The 21,720-nt window shown below is 46.7% G+C and overlaps 1 protein-coding gene across 1 annotated transcript in view; it reads right to left on the minus strand.

Annotated features, from left to right (window-relative positions):
- The window catches only part of Sdk1 (sidekick cell adhesion molecule 1), a 960,116-nt gene that overhangs the window by 129,147 nt on the left and 809,249 nt on the right, over positions 1-21,720 (minus strand). The window contains exon 23 of the mRNA XM_036172523.1: positions 1,348-1,457. Coding sequence (XP_036028416.1) covers positions 1,348-1,457 — 110 coding nt within the window. The remainder of the gene's footprint in view (positions 1-1,347; positions 1,458-21,720) is intronic.

Genomic DNA, 21,720 nt, shown 5'->3' on the forward strand with positions numbered 1-21,720 from the left:
TCTATATAATTATTTAAACTGAATTTACATATAACACAACCCCCAAGCAAGGACACATAATGCTTGTTTCAGAAGTCTCCTAAATTAATGTGACTTTGAGACAGAGGCATTGCTTTCTTATCACTGGTTCTGATCTTTGGGATAATTACACAGTTATATAAAATTCCACATGTCAAGTCTTGAATCCTAGCAGCTCATTGAAGCTACATGTTTTTCTCTTTAGGACTGAGTATATTGTGTCTTGACTCATCTGCTATAATCTTAGGATGAGTGTTCAAATGAATAGATTAAAAAACATCTCTCTCATTAGACTTAAAAAAACTCTAACTTTGGTATTGTACTGAATAAATGTTCTTCATGAAGATGTAATTTCACCTTCCACTCTTTGAATTCCTCATTCTTACTCCCTCATTCCCCCCGATTACACTGAATGTATCCATTCTGGCAGAACAATGACATTATCAAACTCAACATCTGGTGATCACTGGAATTTCATCTCTCGTTCTGATGTTGCGGGAACCGATAGCATCGCTAACAGCTCCCGAGCACGCTACCCTCAGTGAGGGCTGGGGATTTACTGCCAGGGGAAGTGGCAGGATCTAGAAGCAAAAGGTTAAATGCCATGTTAAGCACTTGATTAGCGAGAAGAGAAACTCCAGGGTCATGAAAGGGGAAGCAGAATGGGGCACCTGGAACATCTGCTTCGTTAAGAGTCTGCGGCCTCCGGTTCCTGGTTATTTCATAGTGAGCCCTTTTTACGGTGTGCTCTGATGGAAACACATGGCCAGCCTAACACCCAACCACACACTGCCTTGGAATCATACTCAAACTGTGTGTCTTGCTTAAGGCTTTTATGTGTGTACTGCTTTTGCTACTTACAGAATGCCCCGTGCATCTGTTATGTGTGTTATTTACATATGTGTGTGTTGTGTACGTGTGTGTGTGTGTGTGTGTGTGTGTGTGTGTGTGTGTGTCTTTACGCTCTGATGCACCAACATAGGTGTGCCTGTGGAATCCAGAGGTTGGCATAGGATGTCTTTCTCTGTCACTCTCCATTTTATTTTCTGAAACAGGGTCTCTTACTGAACCTGGATCCAACCACTTCAGCAAGATCGGCTGGCTAGAAAGCCCCAGGGCTGGGATTATGGGCATGTGCCATCTTACCCAGGCAGGTTTAATGGGTTCCTAGCAATGCAAACTCAGGCCCTCATGCTTGTAGGGCAAGCACCCAGCAGCTGAAATGTCTCCCCAGCCCTCTGCTTAGAGAATTCTATTTTCTATATGACACCTTGTTTCTCACACTACAAACGCATCCAGCTGCAGCCACCTCCCACCTGCGGCTCTCACCTGTAGTGTGTGTAGGGCGTGAGGTTTGGAATTTCCAGCGTCTGGGCATCAGGCTCATTCTCTTCCTCATAGAGGGTGACCCACTCCTCCTCATCCCCGATAGCACCAACCTGTGGAAAGAGATCCTGAGATGGACTGGGCTCACCATGGTGACCAAGGCTGCTTGGCATTCTGTACGCTTCTACTGGGTATGATGGGCTGAGCACAGCCACCCTGTAGCTCACACCTGGGAGCTCCTGGTTCCTGCACACACACACATGGAGATTCAGACTCCTGTTATTCTCAGTGCACATGACATCTGGGAAGGTTTTAATTCAAACCTCAAAAACTTGGCCTCAAGAAGAGGGCCAGCCCTGTGGCTCAGATTCAGGGTGATGGGGGAGCACCATCCCCACTGCCTTGTCCTTTTCTCACCTGACAAGTAAGAGGCTCAGGGAGGACCCCACAGTATGCAGTGATGACATCCTCCTCACTAGGGTCCAGAGCCATTGACACCACTTGCTGGCCCCAGGGCACCACCTGACCTTTCGCTCCCCAGCATACACCACAGAGGCTGCACCCGCTGGCATAAGGAAGTGCTGTGGAAGTAAGGCAGAGTTCCTGCTTGACAGCACAGCATACAGGCCTTATCTCTTCTGACAAAGGACACTGGGAGCAGGCGAGATGACTCATCAATAAAGTGCCTGCTGCATTGCATGGGGACTTGAGATCTGATCCCCAGAGGCAGGCCTGAGGGCTGTCCAGATGGCTCAGAGGCTGAAAGCACACAGCTCTTGCAGAGGACCTGAGGTGAGCTCCCAGCACTCACATCAGCTCACAACTACCTGCAACTCCAGCTCCAGGGATCTTATACCCTCTTCTGGCCTCTAAGGGCACTGCACTCAAGTATCCCTATAGACACACACACATACACACACAATATATTTTTGAGCCAGGCGTATTGGCACATACTTGTAATTCTGGAGCTTCGGAGGTAGAGACAGACAGAGTCTTGGGGTTCTCTGACCAGTTAGGCAAACTGAATCAATGAGCCCCATGGCTGCCTCAACAAATAAAACAAAACAAAACAAAACAAAACAAAACAAAACAAAAACCTCTCCCAAAACCAAAATAGACAGTGCTCTGAAAAAAATGACACCTGAGGTTGACTCTGGTCTTTACACAAACACACACACATACACACACATACTCAGATGTGTACACACATAGGTGAACACATGTACAAGCACACTTATGTATACACACACAAACACATGTGAACATATGAACACATGCATACTCAGATGTATACACATACAGGTGAACACATAAACATGCATACTTATGTGTACACATGCCCCCCCCCCACCCCCATACATACACAGAAACACCTCAGGGCAGAGCTGGTCTGAGGAGCACCACTCTTTACGGACACTTGTCCCTTCCAAGCTGGCCTATGAGGCCACACTGGGCGTCCCTAGAACTCCCCCAGCACCCCCGTCTCTTTCTGGGAACGGCACGTCCATGGCTTGCTTGGTTAGCAATTGTACACTTGAACTTCCTGTGACCTCTAACCTGACCCTAGTTGCTTGCTCTGCCTAAGAAAGCCCCAAACCAGCTTTTATCTACCCTGTTGATGACACCCTGGGCTGTCCCAGACAGAACGCACAGGGAACATGGCTATGTGCTTCAGCCTGTGGCTCCTGAGAGCAATCCATTGACTTCTTCGGGCTCATGTGGCTGTGTGACCCTGGGGATCACGGTATACAAACAGAGGGTGTGCGGAGAGCCAGTTCAGCCAGGCTCAGCCCTGCCCTGGCATCTAATGCTCTGTAAGTGACTTAAATGACAGGGCAGGCCTTGTGCTCATTAAGTTTACAGAGGAAGGTGACTTGGCAGGTGGCCAAGCCACGGAAGTGGGGCGCTGAGACTTCATGGCGACCTTGGAAAGCTGCAGAAATGATGTGAAGGACAGAGGACAAGGAGGGGCCAGTAAGCAAGAGCGAGCAGCCTGCGACATGGAGAGTCCAAACTAAAGCCGGAAAACGGCTGCAGAAAAGAGCCGAGTGTCATATGAGACCCAAACGTCCGTTCTAGTCTCCACCCAGCAGAGCTGGGAGACAGAGGCATATGCTGTGCACTAATGCAAACATCTGGATGCACCTGCACGTGTGTATGCCCTGGCACAAACCTGTATGCACCTGTACACACAGGCAAGAACCTGCACACACTTGTATTCACCTGAACTGGACTATATGCATGTGTGCACACATGTATGCACCTACACATACCTTGTGTACTTGTATGTGTATGTATGCATCCATACACATGTACACAGTGGCATCTATATATCTGAATGTATCTGTACACATGTAAATACCTTCACACAGCTGTATGCACCTATACACACCTGAATTCACCTGAACATGACTATATATATGTATGCACACATGTATTAACCCACATATACCTGTGTGTACTTTGTGTGTGTGTGTATATATATATATATATATATATATATATATATATACACACACACACACATATATGTATGTATGTATGTATTCACACATGTACACAGTGGCATACACTTGCACACACCTGTATGTACATGCACACATAGGTAAGTACCTGTATACACCTGTATTCATCTGAACATTACTGTATGCATGTGTGCACACATGTATATACCCACACATCTATATGTATTTGTGTATGTATCTATGTATCCACATACATGGCATACACTTATATATATACCATTATGCATCTGCACACATGCACATACCTGCATACAATTGTGTGAACCTACACAATACACTCCTGTTCACAGTGCTCTGTGCACCACAGCCCAAGGGTAAAATTGAGGCACATATCCCCAGATGATCGAGAAGCCTTTTTTTGCCATGAAGAGGCCCATGGCATTGGCACTGGCATCTGCTTTTATGTGGACAGACTTCAGAAACCTTGGGCTGGGTAGAAGCCTGTCCCCAAGTCCACATAATATGAGAGTCTCCTTTATGAAATGACCGGGGTAGGGTGCCAGGTATTTAATGAGAAGGGGGAGGGGAGAGAGGGATGCAGGGGTGGGGAAGGAGGGAAGCTCTTGGAGATGAGTTTCATATGCTGAGACTCAGTGGAAGCAGAAATACGCTCTGAGTCCTCTACCTTAGGAATGGTCCTCTTTAAAATGGCAAAATTTGTGTTCTGTGAATTTCATCTCAATTTTTAAAAGAAGCATTAAAATTTAAGGTGGGATGCTATCCAGGAACACCTGGCAGAGAAAGAGCTGGAGGTCAGAGAGGCTAATGAGCAGCTGGGATTCTGTGAATGAGCAAGGCTGCTGAACTAGAGGGAAGATGTGGCCACCTGCGAGGCTGGAACGGGACAGTGATCTCAACTCCCACGAATCTTGGTGGCTCTGGAAGTCTAGCCTCTATTCCTGCCACCTGGGCTCCACAGAGAGGCCACCGCTGTGTCTTTTCCTATCTGGGTCCTCTGTGCTGAGCGAGGGGGCAGCAGATGCACAGTGAGTTTAATTGATCCTCCAAGCCCCTGCAGCGCGACTGAACGATCCTATCTCTGCCTGACTCTGCCCCTGCCCCCAGCCCCATTTTTGCAAACCCTCCTTGAGTGAAGGCTGGTTCTAGGTGTCCTCTGGATCCTCCTCTGCCTTGATGCCCAGCATGTTTGACTCAGTCCTCCTTCCTTCTAGGTCCAGGCACATCTACCTAGGGCTAGGTGCTTCTCTGGCCGTGTGGATGGTTCCAGCACTGGCCTCACATGATAAGATGGCTCTTGGCCATTTATGCTGCTACAGGGACTGCACAGATCAGGGTGGTGGCTCTGGGACTCAGGGCCATCCATCATGTGACCAAGAGGGTTGGAAGAGCAGTGACAACCTTTGAGCTGCCACTCAGAGGAGAGGGTGAGGCATAGCTGGCTGCTGGAAGGGCAGGAAGATGGGGAGACAGGCAGCTCAAGCTGTTTGCATTGAGCACAAGAGCCTGCTCCTCCATCGGCAAAGATCAAGCTTCATGCTACAGGGGCCAAAGCCAGCAGGACAGGGCTACGGGTCCCTACTTACTTCTCCCCTTGAGTCGGACAGTATCATGGGAGAAGACAAAGGTCTTCCCTTTTAGAGTCTCCACATTGCCACTGTCCCATAGCTGGTGTCTACAAAATGGAGGGATGTCTGGTTCATTTCTTCTTGTCTTCCATTCTGCTGAGTTCAATATAGAACTTGAAGGCTACAATCAAGCCAAATGAGATAATGGAATAGGACTGGGGTGTGGCCCACACATCCTTGACCTTCCCCATGCCGAGTCTCCTTTCTGCAGGTCTCTGATTTGGAGATGAGACAGTGACTGACAGACTCTCTAGACGTCCCTGCCATCATATTCCCTAATCACTGTCATTACCTGAAGGTACCACGTGGCCTTGAGCACCTGTGTCCATGCAAAGCTCTTGAATCTGGTTCCAACATGTCTGCTGTTTCTCCTGCCTTCTCTAGGCACCTGCCAGAAGCTTCCTTGAACTGCTTCTACTTTCTTGCTCCCTCTTCTGGAAGCCTCCATGAGCAGCCTCCTCTCCTTTATTGCTTCTGGCAGCTGCTATAGATAAGTGCCTGTGCTCTCTGTCTCCCCCTTCTGAAAACATCCATAGACAGCAATGTCCCCATTCTGTGCACTCAGGCTACCCTCCACCTACCTCCGACAGGGTCAGGACACCATCCTCAAGAGTAACTCATACAAATAGTGTGCGTGTCAAGGCTCATTTTGCTTATCAAAAAGGGCCCCAGCAGGATGGTAAATTGGGTTTGGAGGAGAATATGACTCAAAATCTGGAGCGTCAGTTGGAGAAAGAATGTCCAGGCCAGAGAGATGGCTCAGTCAGTAAAGTGCATGCCACACAAGTATGAGGACCTGAGTTCGATCCTTGGGAACCCAGAAGCTAGGAATGGTATGTTCCTATAATCTCAGAGCTGGGGGGTGGGGTGGGGTGAGGAGAAGCATGAGCATCCTTGCTGTCCAGCCAGCTTAGTCTAATTGGTGAGTTCCAGGTTCAGTGAGAGTCTGTCTCAAAAGATAAGGTGGACAGTTGACCTCTGGCTTCAGTATGCATATCCATAAAACACCCCCAAATACGAACATATACAATAAAGAAGACAAAGATGTGAGAAAGCTGCTTACAGGAGCAATATAACCCTAACATGTAGCTTAGCAACTTCACAATTTAGTATCTGATGTGACAGCATTTAGCCAATCAACATGCAAGAAATCAGGTTTCTATAAGGCTTGATAGCCAGCAAACAGCCTTTCAAACAGGCGCTGCTCACTACTCAGTAAAATTGAGCCCACAGAACAAATCTGGCCCCTTTCTTGTTTTGGTTGATAAAGTTTTATTGGAACACAGCCACACTCATTGGTTTGTATGTTGCTAACCGTTGTGACTCCATGGCAGAGATGCATAGATGCAACAGAGATCACCTCTCCAGGACCCAGCCCTTTAATGGGAAAGCATCCATCCTGTTTGAGCATGCTCCCCAGAGGCACCAGGCAAACTTCATACTGGTCCTGCCTGTCTGTTATTATTGCCACTCACATGTAAGTATAGGGTCTCACTCTCCACTGTACCCCAGAGCCTTCTCTGGGGTCCAGTGTAAAACTTGGTGTTCAGCCCTGTTTAGTCAATATGCTAATGATGGTGTGAATGATTTTTAAGAACCAGCACACAATGTGGGGTAGCTGGTATGGGACACCAAAGATATTCTTACCCAAACCACCAGAACCTGGCAAGAATCTTACATCCCTACAGAAGGTTTACATCTTTATCGAAAGAGACCAGGATTCTTTAATCCTTGCCTGGCTTCTCTGGCTCAGTAAACTTCCAGGCCATCAGACTAGAGTGTTCTAGAAGTAAGTGACTGGCCACTACTAGCAGACAGGACACAGAGTGAGTCAGGGCTCTAAAGATGAAATAAATTGAAACTCCCACAGGGAAGCCGGGATTTAGAAAGGCTTTCTTGCTTTTCTCTGAAAGCCAACAAACAGCACTTTACAATGCTTATTATAGAAGCTGAAATGCCCATGTTTCAAACGCCACTCTGCAGGGCAGGTCCTTTATTGCATTAAGGAGTGCACAGTCCCTCTGAGGAGGTGACAAGCTCCTCCAGGAGGGCCAATGGCTTACCTGCCACCATGTCTAGGCTACATTTGGCACCAGCTGGCTGGGAAGCAGGACCCATTTGGACATGTGCATTCATTTAACAACTAGATATCTCAGAGCCCGCCACTCCTGCCAAGCAGAGTTTCTACACAACCAGGGTTGTGAGCATGAGAAACATCTCTTGGTTCAGCTGGGCTTCTGGGAAGTTTTGGGGGAATCAATTGGCCTGTGCAGGACTTCAAAGGCTTCTGCTAGGGGAGTTCGGTGTCTGCTCAGCACCCCACATCCCCAGGACTTCAGTGGCTCCTCCAAGGACAGTCATTAACTTCATCCCAGAGGCATGTCACAGATGGCCAGGAGGGCATGAGGAGGACGGACTGACAAGGAGGCAGCTGTCCTTTCACTCAGAGCCCAGCAGAGGGGCAGACATTCCAGAGCTCCATGGAAACCCGCCAGCCTCATGCACCCTGCCTGAAATTCATGCCGTCAGCAGGAAAACTTGCAACTTCGCAGATACTCAGACCCTGTGGTGTCTCCGAGCCTGAGCCAAATGGAGCTCCCCCAAATGAGGGGCGCTGGAGGGCACGGAGGCAGAGGGACAGATGGGGTTTGCACTTCTGGCAAAAGCACAGCCCAACCAGGAAGGAACCAGAGGCTTGGGGAGGCCCAAAGGCCAGTTCCCTGAGCAGATCCGGAACTCTTGCAAGCTAATGAGTTGTTAAGGGGATTCTCCTTAGCCCTTGATTGATCTCAGCTGGCAAGGAGGCTGCCGGCTTTGAGAAGGGCAGGATTTGTGCAGCCCTTCCCTCCTAGTTAGTGGTTGCCTTTCCTCCTGTGTAGGGTAGTTTCCTTTTGTTAGCTTCACAGTCAAATTCTCCTCCCCCCCATCTCACACACACACATGCTGTGTGTTTGTGTTCACGACTGTGCATGTGAATGCCCACATACACATATGTGCTTGTACATGTGTGTGCATGCTCGAGTGTCGAGGCCAGAGGTCAACCTCTTCCTCAGGTGGCTGCCACCCCTTGTTTGTTTTTTCTTTTCTTTTTTTTCTTTTGTAGATTTACTTATTTTATATGTTTCAGTGTCTTGCCTACATGTAGGGATGAGCATTGTTTGTGTGCCTGGTTCCTGCGGAGGTCAGAAGAGGCATCAGCTCCCTTGGAACTGGAGTTACAGGGGATTGTGAGCTGCCATGTGGGTGCTGGGAACGGAAACTGGGTTCTCTGCAGAAGCAACAAGTGCTCTTAACTGCTGAGCCTTCTTCCAAGGCTATCCCACCTTGTGTTGAGAGACAAGGTCTCTCACTGAAGCCGGAGTTTACTGGCTAGGCCAGGCTGCTGAGCAGAAAGCCCCAGGGATCCTCCTGAGGCATGCCCCACCACAGCTGATCCTTTACACCAGGGCTGGGGTTGAACTTGGGCCCTCATGCTTGCACAGCAAGCACATTACTGACTGAGCTGTCTCCCCAGCCTGAAGTGTTCTTTTCTTCTGATTGATGCAGGAGTGGGAAATGGCTGTCTGGATTTTCCGCCAATTCTTCTGGTCTGAATCTGTGGTCTTAGCTTCTCAGGCACTGGCTCTCTTGGTCTCCCTCTGACTTCCCCAAGTTCTTTCTTTCTTTTTTTTTTTTTTTTTTTGCCTCCAGGACTCCCAAATGGCATTGTCCTTTGTCTTCCTCTGCAGTCTCTTGGTGACAGAACTTCCTTGTGGACCTGGGTAGTCTGTCACAGGACCCTGAGGCCCCACATTGGAGGCTCTCTGCCCTTTCTTGGACTGTGCTGATGGTCCAGCTCAGTGAATTTAAAAGAGAATGCTGCTATGCTGGGCCTTGCTGCCTGGGTTCTAGGCCAGCAGCCCTGCTGTGTCTGAGCTGGTTCAGGCTGCTGTAACACACACCACAGAAGCTCACTGCCTCCCAATTCTGGAGGCTGCATGCTCAGGACTGGGATGCACTGGTGACAGGGCATTTCTGATTTGAATCCTCACGTGGCATAAAGGGGGTGGGAGCTTTCTGGGGTGCTATTTTTATTTTAAATGTAATGCTGGGAATGGAAGCCAGGGCCTCATACGTGCTAGGAAGTGCTCTGCCATTGAGCCTCCAGGTGAAAGGTGCTGTACAAATGATGCACACCACTAACCCCTCACTGGGGATTCTAGGCAGGTGCTCTACCATCCCAACCTTTCTAAAAGGGCATTAAGTTCATTCAAAGGGGCTCCATCTCATGTCCTAATTACCTTCCAGGGGAAGGCTTCAATGTATGCATTTGGTCCACAGCACCTGTCTCATGTCCCCCTACATGTGAGGTAATCTATTAACCATTCTTCACCGTGTCCCATCTGGCAATGCCTCCCACTCCTCCTTTTCTCCCCGTAGGGATGCAGCTCTCCCTAAGAGCCCCCCTCTTCAGGAGGAGACTTCTCCCAGCCTTCTCTACACATAACACTTCCTGGGTTTGGGAGTCAGAGGCCTCTGGTGCTGAGTCCCAGCAATGTGGACTTAGGGATATACTTGAACCTCCCTGTAGCCCTGCCATCTTGACCCTGTGACTGGCTTGTGTTCATTTGCATAGTGCTGGGCCCTGCACATCTGTCAGAGCTGGTGAGTGGCTGGAGTTTGGGTTGGTCTTGCCTTTCCCACCAGGTCTGATGCTCTCAAAGAGTCAGAGCAACAAGGGAGCCTCCCCAGACCCAGGGGGTTTATGGTACTGCCTCTAAATCCGGAAAATGCCGACAAAGACTTCTGCTTTATCACAGAACAAGGACCCCCTGGGAGGGGTTTGAACTCCACATTCAAACATACTAATGTGAAACCTGGAGGCTGTCCTGAGATGCTCAGCCTTATCCATAAAGCAAGGATGATAAAAGTCACCCCCAAAACATGATCAGAACCCCCATGAGGACAAAGCAATTGAGGTGGCCAGAATGCTATCCCCTTAAAATGCACAGAGTCCATTTGACCTATAGGACAGGCCAGCTGTGTGGCACAGATTGCTGGGGTGAAGGGGTGATTCTCCACTGTGGTCTCAGGGTGCTGGGAGCTGCTGTCACTACTACTGGGCAGACTCATGTCCTAGAGGACTGCACCATAATTCAGTGGTCTGGGAAAAGGTCATGACTCCAAACCTATCGCATGGTTGTTCCTGGGTGCTCATGGCATTATTGCCATTGCACATCCCAAACCACAGGCTGAGACCACCACAGATGCTACCATTGCTTTTCCTACACTGCTTTCCTGGTCTCACCTGTTGTCTCCTCTGGAAACCACAGCGATGGCTCTGGCCCATTTGCCCCTCTCCTCCACTCCTGACCAAGGGGTTTGGAGAAATCAAGTTCCCCTTTAATGCCACTACTTAGCCCAAGATCTGCTGGTCTCCCAATTCCAGAATAAGAAACTGGGCATGTTAGAGCATGCCTGTAATCCCACTGGGGTGGTTGAGGCAGGAGAATGGCTTTAAGTTGGAGGCCATCCAGAACTCTATAGTGGCTTGCTGTGCAAGTATGAGACCTGAGTTTGGATCTCCAGCACTCTCATAAACAGACTGGTGTGGCCATATGTGCCCCTGTAACCTGAGTGGCGGGGATTGGGGGAGGTCGTCAGAGATGTGGTGGGGACTGGAGAGTTAGAGACAGGAGGATCACCGAGACTTGCTGGCTGCCAACCCTGATGAAAAATGATGAGCTCTGAGTTCAGCAAGAGAGCATGGTTCAAGGGAATAAGGCAGAGAAGGGAACGGGGCGGGGGCACCTGATGCTTTCTTGTGTGTGTTCATGGGTACTTGATGTCATCTGTGTGCACACATGAATACAGAGAGGGGGGAGGGGGAGGGAGAGGGGGAGGGGGAGGGGGAGAGGGAGAGGGAGAGGGAGGGAGGGAGGGAGAGAGAGAGAGAGACAGAGAGAGAGATCTTGTCTCAGAAAAAAACAAAAAGCCAAAAACAAAACAAAACAAAACAACAACAACAAAAAAACCCACCACCATCACCATCACCAGGTGCCAGGCACTTCCCTCCCTCCAAGCCTCTCCTCCCACACCCCTGCCTGTCTGGGATGTCCTTTTCCTGCTGTAATATGAGTCTCCTTCAGGTCCTAACCATGACCTCACCTCCTTCAGGAGCGTTCTCTGAGTCTGCCGGCAACATCTCATCACTTGTACCCTGCCTAGCCTCACTGATAACAGTCATTAGCTCACATCTCCATCCACCTTTTCTACAAAACCTCTGAGTTCCTGCAGGGAGTGTGTGTGTGTGTGTGTGTGTGTGTGAACCTGGCACCAGAAATAGCCCAGCTACCTTGGTCTTCTGCTCTGTAGCATGACACTAGAAACAATCAAATCTACCAAACAGTTGGTGCTTAATAAATGCTTTCTGGGTGCAAGGTAGCAAGGGATAAAGGGAGGAAATGGATGGAAGACCCAAAGACCAGGAAAATGAAGCACCTACACAGATCTAAAGCAAAAGAATTAGTGTGAAAGGAGCAGGGCACAGGATGGTCCTCAAGGCTTCAGGGTACGCTGCCCCTGGTGTGTGTGGTGTGTATATGTGGTGCATATGTATGTGGTATCTATGTGTGTATGGGCAGTATATATGTGGTATGTTTATGTGTGATATGTGAAGTATGTGTATGTATTCTATGGGTGATGTGTGTGATGTATGTATGAGTGGAGTGTGTATGTGGTGTGTATGTGTATGTTTGTGTGTATAGGGGTGCATGTATGGAGAATGTACGTATTTGTACTTATCTGTGAATGTGCATATATACATGTGCACATAGATGTGAAGGCCAGAGGTCTCCTCTATCACTCCCCACCTTAATTTCTGAGCTAGCATCTCTGCCTGAACCTGGAGCTGGCTGATTCTGCTAGACTGGGCCAACAAGCCCCTCAGATCCTCTTGCCTCTGCCTCTCCAGCAATAGGGCTACTGGAGTGTGCTACCCAGCCTGGCTTTACCGTGGGTGCTGGGGATTCTTAGGCTTGGGTAGCAGGCACTTCACTGACTAAGCAGGAGTCCCCGTAACAGGAGCAGAAATGATCTGCTAGACTAGTAAGCAGAAAGGCCAAGTTCATACTCTTTAAACCTTACAGATAACCTATCTGCTCAAGGTGCTGACAAGAAGTCATGGCAAGGGTGTCATTACAGACAATCACACAAACAATAAACATCTGAAAATATCCGAGTGTGTTTCAAAGTCATCTGTTACCATAGAACCCAACTGTGTAGGGGGAGGTGCCATGTCAGAGCCAAAGCTGAACCCGCCTCTGCAGATTTACATAGACCACTGTGTGTTGTTGCCGAAAGGGCCCATTAGAGCCAGCGATGGCTTTCCTCTGTACATGTGCCAGACAACTGGAAGATAATGTCAGTCTTCCTATTAGGAAAAAGGAATTCAATGGTGGTGGGGGTTTACTCCAACTGCAATGCAGGCAGATGCTTCTCTGGGGTCCACAAGAGCCCAGACATCATCCACAGTGGGGAAGGACAAAAGGTGGCCTGCGTCGGGTCAGACATGCTATCTTGTAGAGCTTGAAGTGGGGCTGACAGGGTGTGGCTTGTGGAATCTGTCACCTTGCAAGGTGACAGGGAGCCAAAGAGATATGAGATACCTTAAAGGAGGAGCTCTCCTTTCACCAGATAGGCTGTGTCCCCAGGTGGCATTTGTGACACAAGCCACCTGCTGGCATAGCAGGAGGTCCCTGGCACCTGCCTTGGCCATATGTCTCAGTGTGAGATCATGGCCCAGGCCTGGATGGCAAGGGTCCCGGTCTCACCCAGCTAACATCCCCAAGAAGACAAGGACAGTAACCACAAGACAGAAATACAGAAGGGGGCTGGCAAGGTGGATTTTGGGTAAAGTGCCTACTGTGTAAGTGAGCTCAAATTCCCCAAACTCATATAAAAGTTAGCCAGAAGAAAGCGACCTTAAAAATAACTTCATGAAGATGCTAGAGGCCTTTAAAGAGGAAATGAAAAATTCCCTTAAAGAAACTGAGGAAAAGACAAACAAAAAATTGGAAGAAATCAATGAATCCCTTAAAGAAAGTCTAGAAAACCATGAAAAAGCAATTAAACATGTGAAGGAAACAGTTCAAGACATGAAAAGAGAAATGGAAACAGTGAAGAAGACACAAACAGAGGGGATGCTGAAAACAGAAAATCTGAGCAAATGAACAAGAAACACAGATGCAAGCATAACCAACAGAATACAAGAGATGGAAGAGAGAATCTCTGCTGTAGAGGATACAATAGAGGAAATAGATTCGTCGGTCAAAGAAAACACCAAAAAAGTCATAACACAAAATGTCTAGGAAATCTGGGACACCATGAAAAGGCCAAACCTAAGAATAATAGGGATAGAGGAAGGAGAAGAATACCAACTCAAAGGCACAGAAAATATATTCAATAAAATGATAGAAGAAAACTTTCCCCACTTAAAGAAATACCTATGAAGATACAAGAAGCCTATAGAACACCAAACAGACTAGACCCCCCAAAAGTCCCCTTGCCACATAATAATTAAACCACTAAACATACAGAATAAAGAAAGAATATTAAGAGCAGCAAAGGAAAAAGGCCAAGTGACTTATAAAGGCAGACCCATCAGAATAATATCTGACTTCTCAATGGAGATTTTGAAAGCCAGAAGGACCTGGACAATTGTAATGCAGACACTAAGAGACCATGGATGCCAGCCTAGACTAATAAACCCAGCAAAACTTCCAATCACCATGGATGGAGTGAAGAAGACATTCCAAGACAAAACAAGATTTAAATAATACCTATTCACAAATCCAGCCCTACAGAAAGCACTAGAAGGAAAATTCCAACCTAAGGAAGTCAGATACACCCATGAAAACACAGGCAATAGATAACCCCACAGCAGTAAACCCCAAAGAAGAGAAATACACATGCACTACCACCAAAAGATAGCAGGAATGAACAATCACTGGTCATTAATATCCCTTAATATCAGTGGACTTAATTCACCTATAAAAAGACACAGGCTAACAGAATGGATATGAAATCAGGACCCATCCTTCTGCTGCATACAAGAAACAAACCTCAACTTCAAAGACAGATATTACCTCAGAGTAGAAGGCTGGGAAAAGACTTTCCAATTAAATGATCTCAAGAAGCAAGCAGGTGTAGCTATTCTAATATCCAGCAAAATGGACTTCAAACTAAAATCAGTCAAAAGAGATCATGAAGGACATTACATATTCATCACAGGAAAAAATCCACCAAGATGAAGTCTCAATTCTGAACATTTACGCCACAAATACAAGGGCACCCACATATGTAAAAGAAACATTACTAAAGCTTAAATCACATATAAAACCCCACACATTAATAGTGGGAGACTTCAGCCAGGCAGTTGTGGTGTATGCCTTTAATCCCAGCACTTGGGAGGTAGAGCCAGGTAGATCTCTGTGAGTTCAAGGCCAGCCTGGGCTACCAAGTGAGTTCCAGGAAAGGCACAAAGCTACACAGAGAAACCCTGTCTTGAAAAACTTAAAAAAAAATAGTGGGAGACTTCAACACACTACTCTCATCACTGAACAGATCTGCCAGCTCGAAACTTAATAAATAAAGGACCTACCAGATGTTATGACTCAAATGGACTTAATCAATATCTACAGAATATTCCACCCTAACAAAAAAGAATATACCTTCTTCTTAGCATCCATGGAACCTTCTCTAAAATTGACCACATACTCGATCACAAAGCAAATCACAACATGTACAAAAAAATTGGAATAACCTCCTGTATTCCAAAAACCATGATGGCTTAAAGTTAGATTTCAACAACAACAGAAATTACAGAAAGCCTACAATCTCATGGAAACTGAATAATGCTCAACTGAATCACCAATTGGTCAAGGAAGAAATAAAGAAAGAAATTAAAGATTTCCTAGAATTCTTTTTTAAAAATCTCTTTGAGCATTAGCTACGCAGAGTATCATTAAAGTAACTTTTTATTAGAATTCAATAAAAATGAATGTACTACATACCCAAACTTATAGGACACTATGAAAGCAGTGCTAAGAGGAAAAATCATAGCACTAAATGCACACATAAAGAAGATGGAGAAATATCACACTAGTGACTTAACAGCAAACCTAAAAGCTCTAGAATAAAAAGAAGCAAACTCACCCAGGAGGAATAGACACCAGGAAATGATCAAATTGAGAGCTGAAATTAATAAAATCGAAACAAAGAGAACAATACAAAGAATCAATGAAACAAAGAGTTAGTTCTTTGAGAAAACCAACAAGATAGACAAGCCCTTATCCAAACTAACCAAAAGGCAGAGAGAGAGCATCCAAATTAAGAAAATCAGAAACGAAAAGGGGGACATAACAACAGACAATGAGAAAATCCAGAGAATCATCAGGTCATATTTCAAAAACCTGTACTCCAAAAAATTGGAAAATCTAAAAGAAATGAACAATTTTCTGGATAGATTCTATATACCAAAGTTAAATCAAACCAGATAAACAATTTAAATAGACCAATTAACTTCTAAGGAAATACAAACAGTCATTAAAAGTCTCCCAACCAAAAAAAGTCCAGGACCAGATGGTTTCAAAGAAGAGTTAAGACCAATACTCTTCAAATTGTTCAACATAATTGAAACAGAAGGAAGGTTACCAAACTCCTTTTATGAAGCTACAGTTACTCTGATTCCCAAGCCATAAAAAGATGCAACAAAGAAAGAGAATTATAGACCAATCTCTCTCATGAACATTGATGCAAAACTACTCAATAAAATATTGGCAAACCTACTCCAAGAAAGAACACATCAAAAAAATTATCCAGCTTGATCAAGTAGGCTTCATCCCAGAGATGCAAGGATGTTTTAACATACAAAAGTCTGTTAATGTAATATACCACATAAACAAACTGAAAGAAAAAAACCACATGATTATTTCATTAAATGCTGAAAAGGCCTTTGACAAAATCCAACACTCCTTCATGATAAAGATCTTGGAGAGAACAAGAATACAAGAAACATACCTAAACATAATAAAGGCAATTTACAGCAAGCCAACAGCTGTAGTGGGTAGCCATCCCAGCATTGGCCTGGAAGTTCCAACTCCCACTGAGGCTTCAGTAATGGTCACGCCCACAAGGCGGGGCGGAGGAGGAAGCGGAAGACCCAGGATCAAGAGGAGGGCTCTCTCTTGGTTCTGGGACGATGGACGCAGGAGGTACTCTGAGCAGAGTTCTCCAGAGAACACCGCCAGACTGTGCCATACCTTTGCCAGACCCTACAACCTATCCCTTCATTTGTAAGTTATCCCACAAAATAAACCTCCCTTTTAACTACGTGGAGTGGCCTTAATAATTTCACCAATAAACAGCTACCATCAAAGTAAATGGAGAGAAACTCCAAGTGATTCCACTAAAATCAGGAACAAGACAAGGCTGTCCACTCTCCCCATATTTATTCAATATAGTACTTGAAGTTCTAGCTAGAGCAATAAGACAACAAAAGGATATCAAAGGGGTACAAATTGGAAAGGAAGAAGTCAAACTTTCACTATTTGCACATGATATGATAGTATACATAAGTGACCCCCAAAATTCTACCAGGGAACTTCTACAGCTGACAAACTCCTTCAGTAAAGTGGCAGGATACAAGATCAACTCAAAAAACTCAGCCCTCCTATATTCAAATGAAAAAGGGGCTGAGAAAGAAACCAGAGAAACACCATCCTTTACAATAGCCACAAATAATAATATAAAACACCTTGGGGTAACTTTAACTAAGCAAGTGAAAGACCTGTATGACAAAAACTTTAAGTCCCTTAAGAAAGAAATTGAAGAAGATATCAGAAAATGGAAAGATCTTCCATGCTCATGAATAGGTAGGATCAACATAGTAAAAACAGCAATCTTACCAAAAGCAATCTACAGATTCAGTGCAATCCCCATCAAAACCCCAACACAATTCTTCACAGACCTGGAAAGAACAATACTCAACTTCATTTGGAAAAACTGAAAACCCAGGACAGCTAAAAGAATTCTATACAACAAAACCACCTTTGGAGGCATCACCATCCTTGACATCAAGCTCTACTATAAAGCTATAGTAATAAAAACAGCTTGGTATTGACATAAAAACCAACATGTGGACCAATGTAATCAAACTGAAGACCATGACATTAACCTATACACTTATGAACACCTGATTTTTGACAAAGAAGCAAACACTGTACAATGGAAAAAAGAAAGCATCCTCAACAAATGGTGCTGGCATAACTGGATGTCAACATGCAGAAGATTGCAAATAGATCCATATCTGTCGCCACACACAAACCTCAAGTCCAAGTGGATCAAAGACCTCAATCTAAATCCAGTTACACTGAATCTGATAGAAGAGAAAGTAGGAAGTAGTCTTCAATGCATTGGCACAGGAGATCACTTCCTAAATTTCCGTGCTACGATGAGGAGATGGGATAGTGAGACAAGCAAATCCCTAGAAGCTCTGAGGCCTGCTACACTGATGAAACAGTGGTGAGCAGGAGACCCTGTCTCAGACAAGATGGAAGGCCAGGACCAAAACCTGAGGCTGTCCTCTGACCTCCACACATGTGCCATGCCCACACACACACACACACACACACACACACACACACACACTCCACAAAGATCATAAGAAGTGCACATATGTGTACATGAAGCTATGAGAAGTGCTTGGCAGGCCTGCGATGGTCTGTTTCCCAAAGCAGTGATCTGCTGGGGCAGCGAGCAGGAACAGCTGGACCTGTCTGCCAAGATGCTCCACCCCGGGCCAGGTGAAGCCTGGGGGCCTGGTGTGCAGCTTGACTAGCTCCTTGCCATTCTTGGGTTTAACTTTTACCAGGCAAAGGAGCCTACATTCCAGCTCCATTTGAACCCATCACTGGTATCATCTGCCTCTCAGTGAATGTTTGTGTAATTACCCTGGCAGGAACAAAGACAGTCTAAGATACCCATGCCCCTCCCTTGACAGTAAGACTTTTGAGACAATGCACCCCAAGGAATTGGCATGTCCCCAGGACTCTCACACTGGGAGAAGGAAAAGGCAGCCTCTGGTGCCAGCTAGAGGGGGAGTTTGTCTCCCCAAAAGAGGTTTCACACATTTCTGACAACTAGTTAGATGTCCTTTCCGGGGAGAGTGGAACGGAGGCGGTGATGGCTCAATGATGTGTGGGCCTACGCTTAGCCACAACTGTGTAGCTACGCATAACTCTGCCGTCTATTTAAACCCAAACTCCATGTCAGCACTATAAAGATGGGTTTGGGGATTCCTGGACCTCTTTACTTTTTCTTCTTCCCACTGTGGCCACATTGAATATATCTCCTTTCTCTAGTAGATGTTTCTTTAATCGGCATGTTGTGGATGGGTGGTAGAGCCTAGCTTGTTTGGGCTTCCAGGATCCAGGCTCTTACCTGATCAACTCGAGTAATGTCCTAGCTCCAGAACTGGGGACTTCTCCTGGACCATGGTTCCTGTATGCAATGGAATGTGGCCACCCTTGGTTCTCTGTGCACTGAGGACAGCATGGGAACCTGTGCCTCTGGTGTCCCTCTGAGCTCCTGTGAGTGACTGGCTTCTCCCAGGCCCAGAGCTGCTGTACCTACCCTAGGCCTGAGTTCACTTTGGTGGCCTGTGTGTTTTCCATGACTTAGCCTTGCATTAGCTCCCTGGAATTAGCTACCATAGGAATGAAGTCTTTCTTCCACAGCCTTCCACTTACTAAGTACATACTGTGTACTAGCTCCAGGCTAAAGCTTTAAATGTGTCCTCAGTCTCCTAGTTTTATGAGGGAGAAACTGAGGCTAGGAGAGGTTTCTTTGTTCATCCTAGCACAGCCTGCTTCCAAGACTCTGGTCCATACTCTTGCCATCCAGCTAGCTCTGATGGACAACCATTTGCTTGAAGGTCCATCCAGCCCTGAAGTACCTACCCTGGCCCTCCCCACAGCCATACACATGCATGCAGGCTCAGCTGGTCCCATCCAGAAGACAGTAAGCCCAGTTAAGAAGGGCCAAAGGCCAATGACAAGTTTGGGGTGTTTCATTTCAAGGACTCCCAAGGCCTGGAAGCCCCCTGGCTGCCCAGTGTACTGTTTTTAAACTTCCAACAACTCTGAAAGAGAAAAACATCCCCCCAAACAGATATGCTGGACAGGAGAGACAGGTCTGTCAATAAAGTGCTTGTTGGGAACTCATGAGGTGCTGATTCTGGATCCACAGAAGCCACACTCAAAGCTAGATGTCACAGCACACATCAGCAACTCCAGAGGTGGGGAGGCAGATCTCTGGATTGTGCTGGCCAGCCGGTCCAGCCAGTTGGAGAGTTCCAGATTCAACAAGAGAACCCGTCTCAAAAAATGAGGTGAAGTGAGAGAGAGGGAGAGGGAAAGGGAGAAGGAGAGGGAGAGAGAGAGAGAGAGAGAGAGAGAGAGAGAGAGAGAGAGAGAGAGAGAGAGAGAGTAAGCAAGCAGAAATGCCCATTGACTTAGAAGGAATTAGACACTATAAATCTAACCCACAGAGAAATTAACTGACATGGAGAATGCTCTGAACACACCTATCCACAGAGTGTCACAGCTTAGCCTGGCCCTCATTAACCTTTCTCAGAATACTTACACTGGCCTACACTTGGCCAATGCCATCTAACGCAAAGTCTATTTTACAGGAAAGTGTTGACTGGCTCATGTATACACTCACTCAGTCATGATGGAACACAGAACTACAAGCAATATCTACAACAGGCCGGCAACATGGTGCATTGTAGAGCAATACTTTTGTAGTAGAGTGGAGCTGAGACCTTATGAGTTGAACTATAGTAGGCTGGCACTGTCTACACAGACACAGGGAATCATCATTAGTTGGGAACTGTCTGTATGTACAGGAGAGCCATGGTAACCTCACAGTGACCCTTGCCAAGTGGCCTTGGCATCTGTTCCTCCCACAAGTCTCTTTCCCCTTTGATGGATGCTGGGAATGTTATTGTCATGTCTCTGGTGCTCTGAGTCCTGGGTCTGGAACCTAGACAGTACTTAGCTAGTGTGGCTAGAAGCAGGAGTGGATACAGAATCCAGCATAGGGGGCAGAGAGTATACCCAGGCTGGGGCTCTCGGCCACATATTCGCCTTAAGTCCCCTGGCTGCATAGGCAGAAGATTCTAATAGGAGACAGACATGCTCAGCTGTTGACCAGGCTTACCCTGGAATTCACCCTTAGTACAGATGTATTGCAAGAGGCTTCAGATAAAACGGCTTGTTAGGTAAATGGAAACCCCCACACACTCTGCGATACATCCTTGCGGTTACATGTGGCAGCACACAGAAAGACGAAGTGCCACCTGTGGCCTTCCATCCATCAGCCTCCATCCAATCTAGTCCCTGGAACCTGCTGAGCACACCTGAAAGATGCATGGCATTTCCTTGTGCCCTGGAGTCTCCCAGGCATGAGTCACTTCAATGAGGACGGCTGATGACACTCTGGGTAACCTGGGGGTCTGTGTGCATCACTTCTGGGGCCATTGGGGCCACACGCTATCTCCATCTCCACTGTTCCTTAGTTACCAGGAGACCAGCGTGGAATAGATTCGTGCTTTATTTTATTAGCCCATAACACTCTCTAAAACAGCTCCTTTTTAAGAAAATGGCTACTATTATGCACAAATAAGCACTTAGTGGGTTTCCGCCACCCCCTCTCTGCTTTCCATTTTCAGAATGGAAGTGGTTTTATCTGTACCCAAAGTGTTACCGAGAGCGTCTTCATTACCGAAAATCCTGCCCCGAGCAGCCTCTGCCGGAGTTGGGCAGCAATTCTGGCTATTAGAGCGCAGTGAATGGCCATGTGCAGCAGGGCTGAGGGAGGGAAGCCAGTCAGCGAGGGGCGGGGAGCGGGTGGCCAAGGACAGCAGGTACCACTGCCAACCGCCCTGAAAACGTGGGAAGAGCCGTTCAGCTCCATCTGCAGCCAGAGGTTACTAATTAAGCAAAGCATTACCGAGCCAGAAATACCCACAAATGCTGCCGCTTTTTTTTTTTTTTTTTAAAACCCATATCCGAGCATCAACAACACTACAAGGGCCCTACAAGAGGCTTTTCCAACAGCAAGCATCTTTCCTCCCATAATTCACTGGAGATAACTGAAGTTAAAAACCTCACTTGTGGGGCGGGGGAGACAGGTAAGGGGCTTTCTGGGAAAGTGAGAAGACC

Source organism: Onychomys torridus, chromosome 22 (assembly GCF_903995425.1).
Source record: "Onychomys torridus chromosome 22, mOncTor1.1, whole genome shotgun sequence".
Classification (NCBI taxonomy): domain Eukaryota; kingdom Metazoa; phylum Chordata; class Mammalia; order Rodentia; family Cricetidae; genus Onychomys; species Onychomys torridus.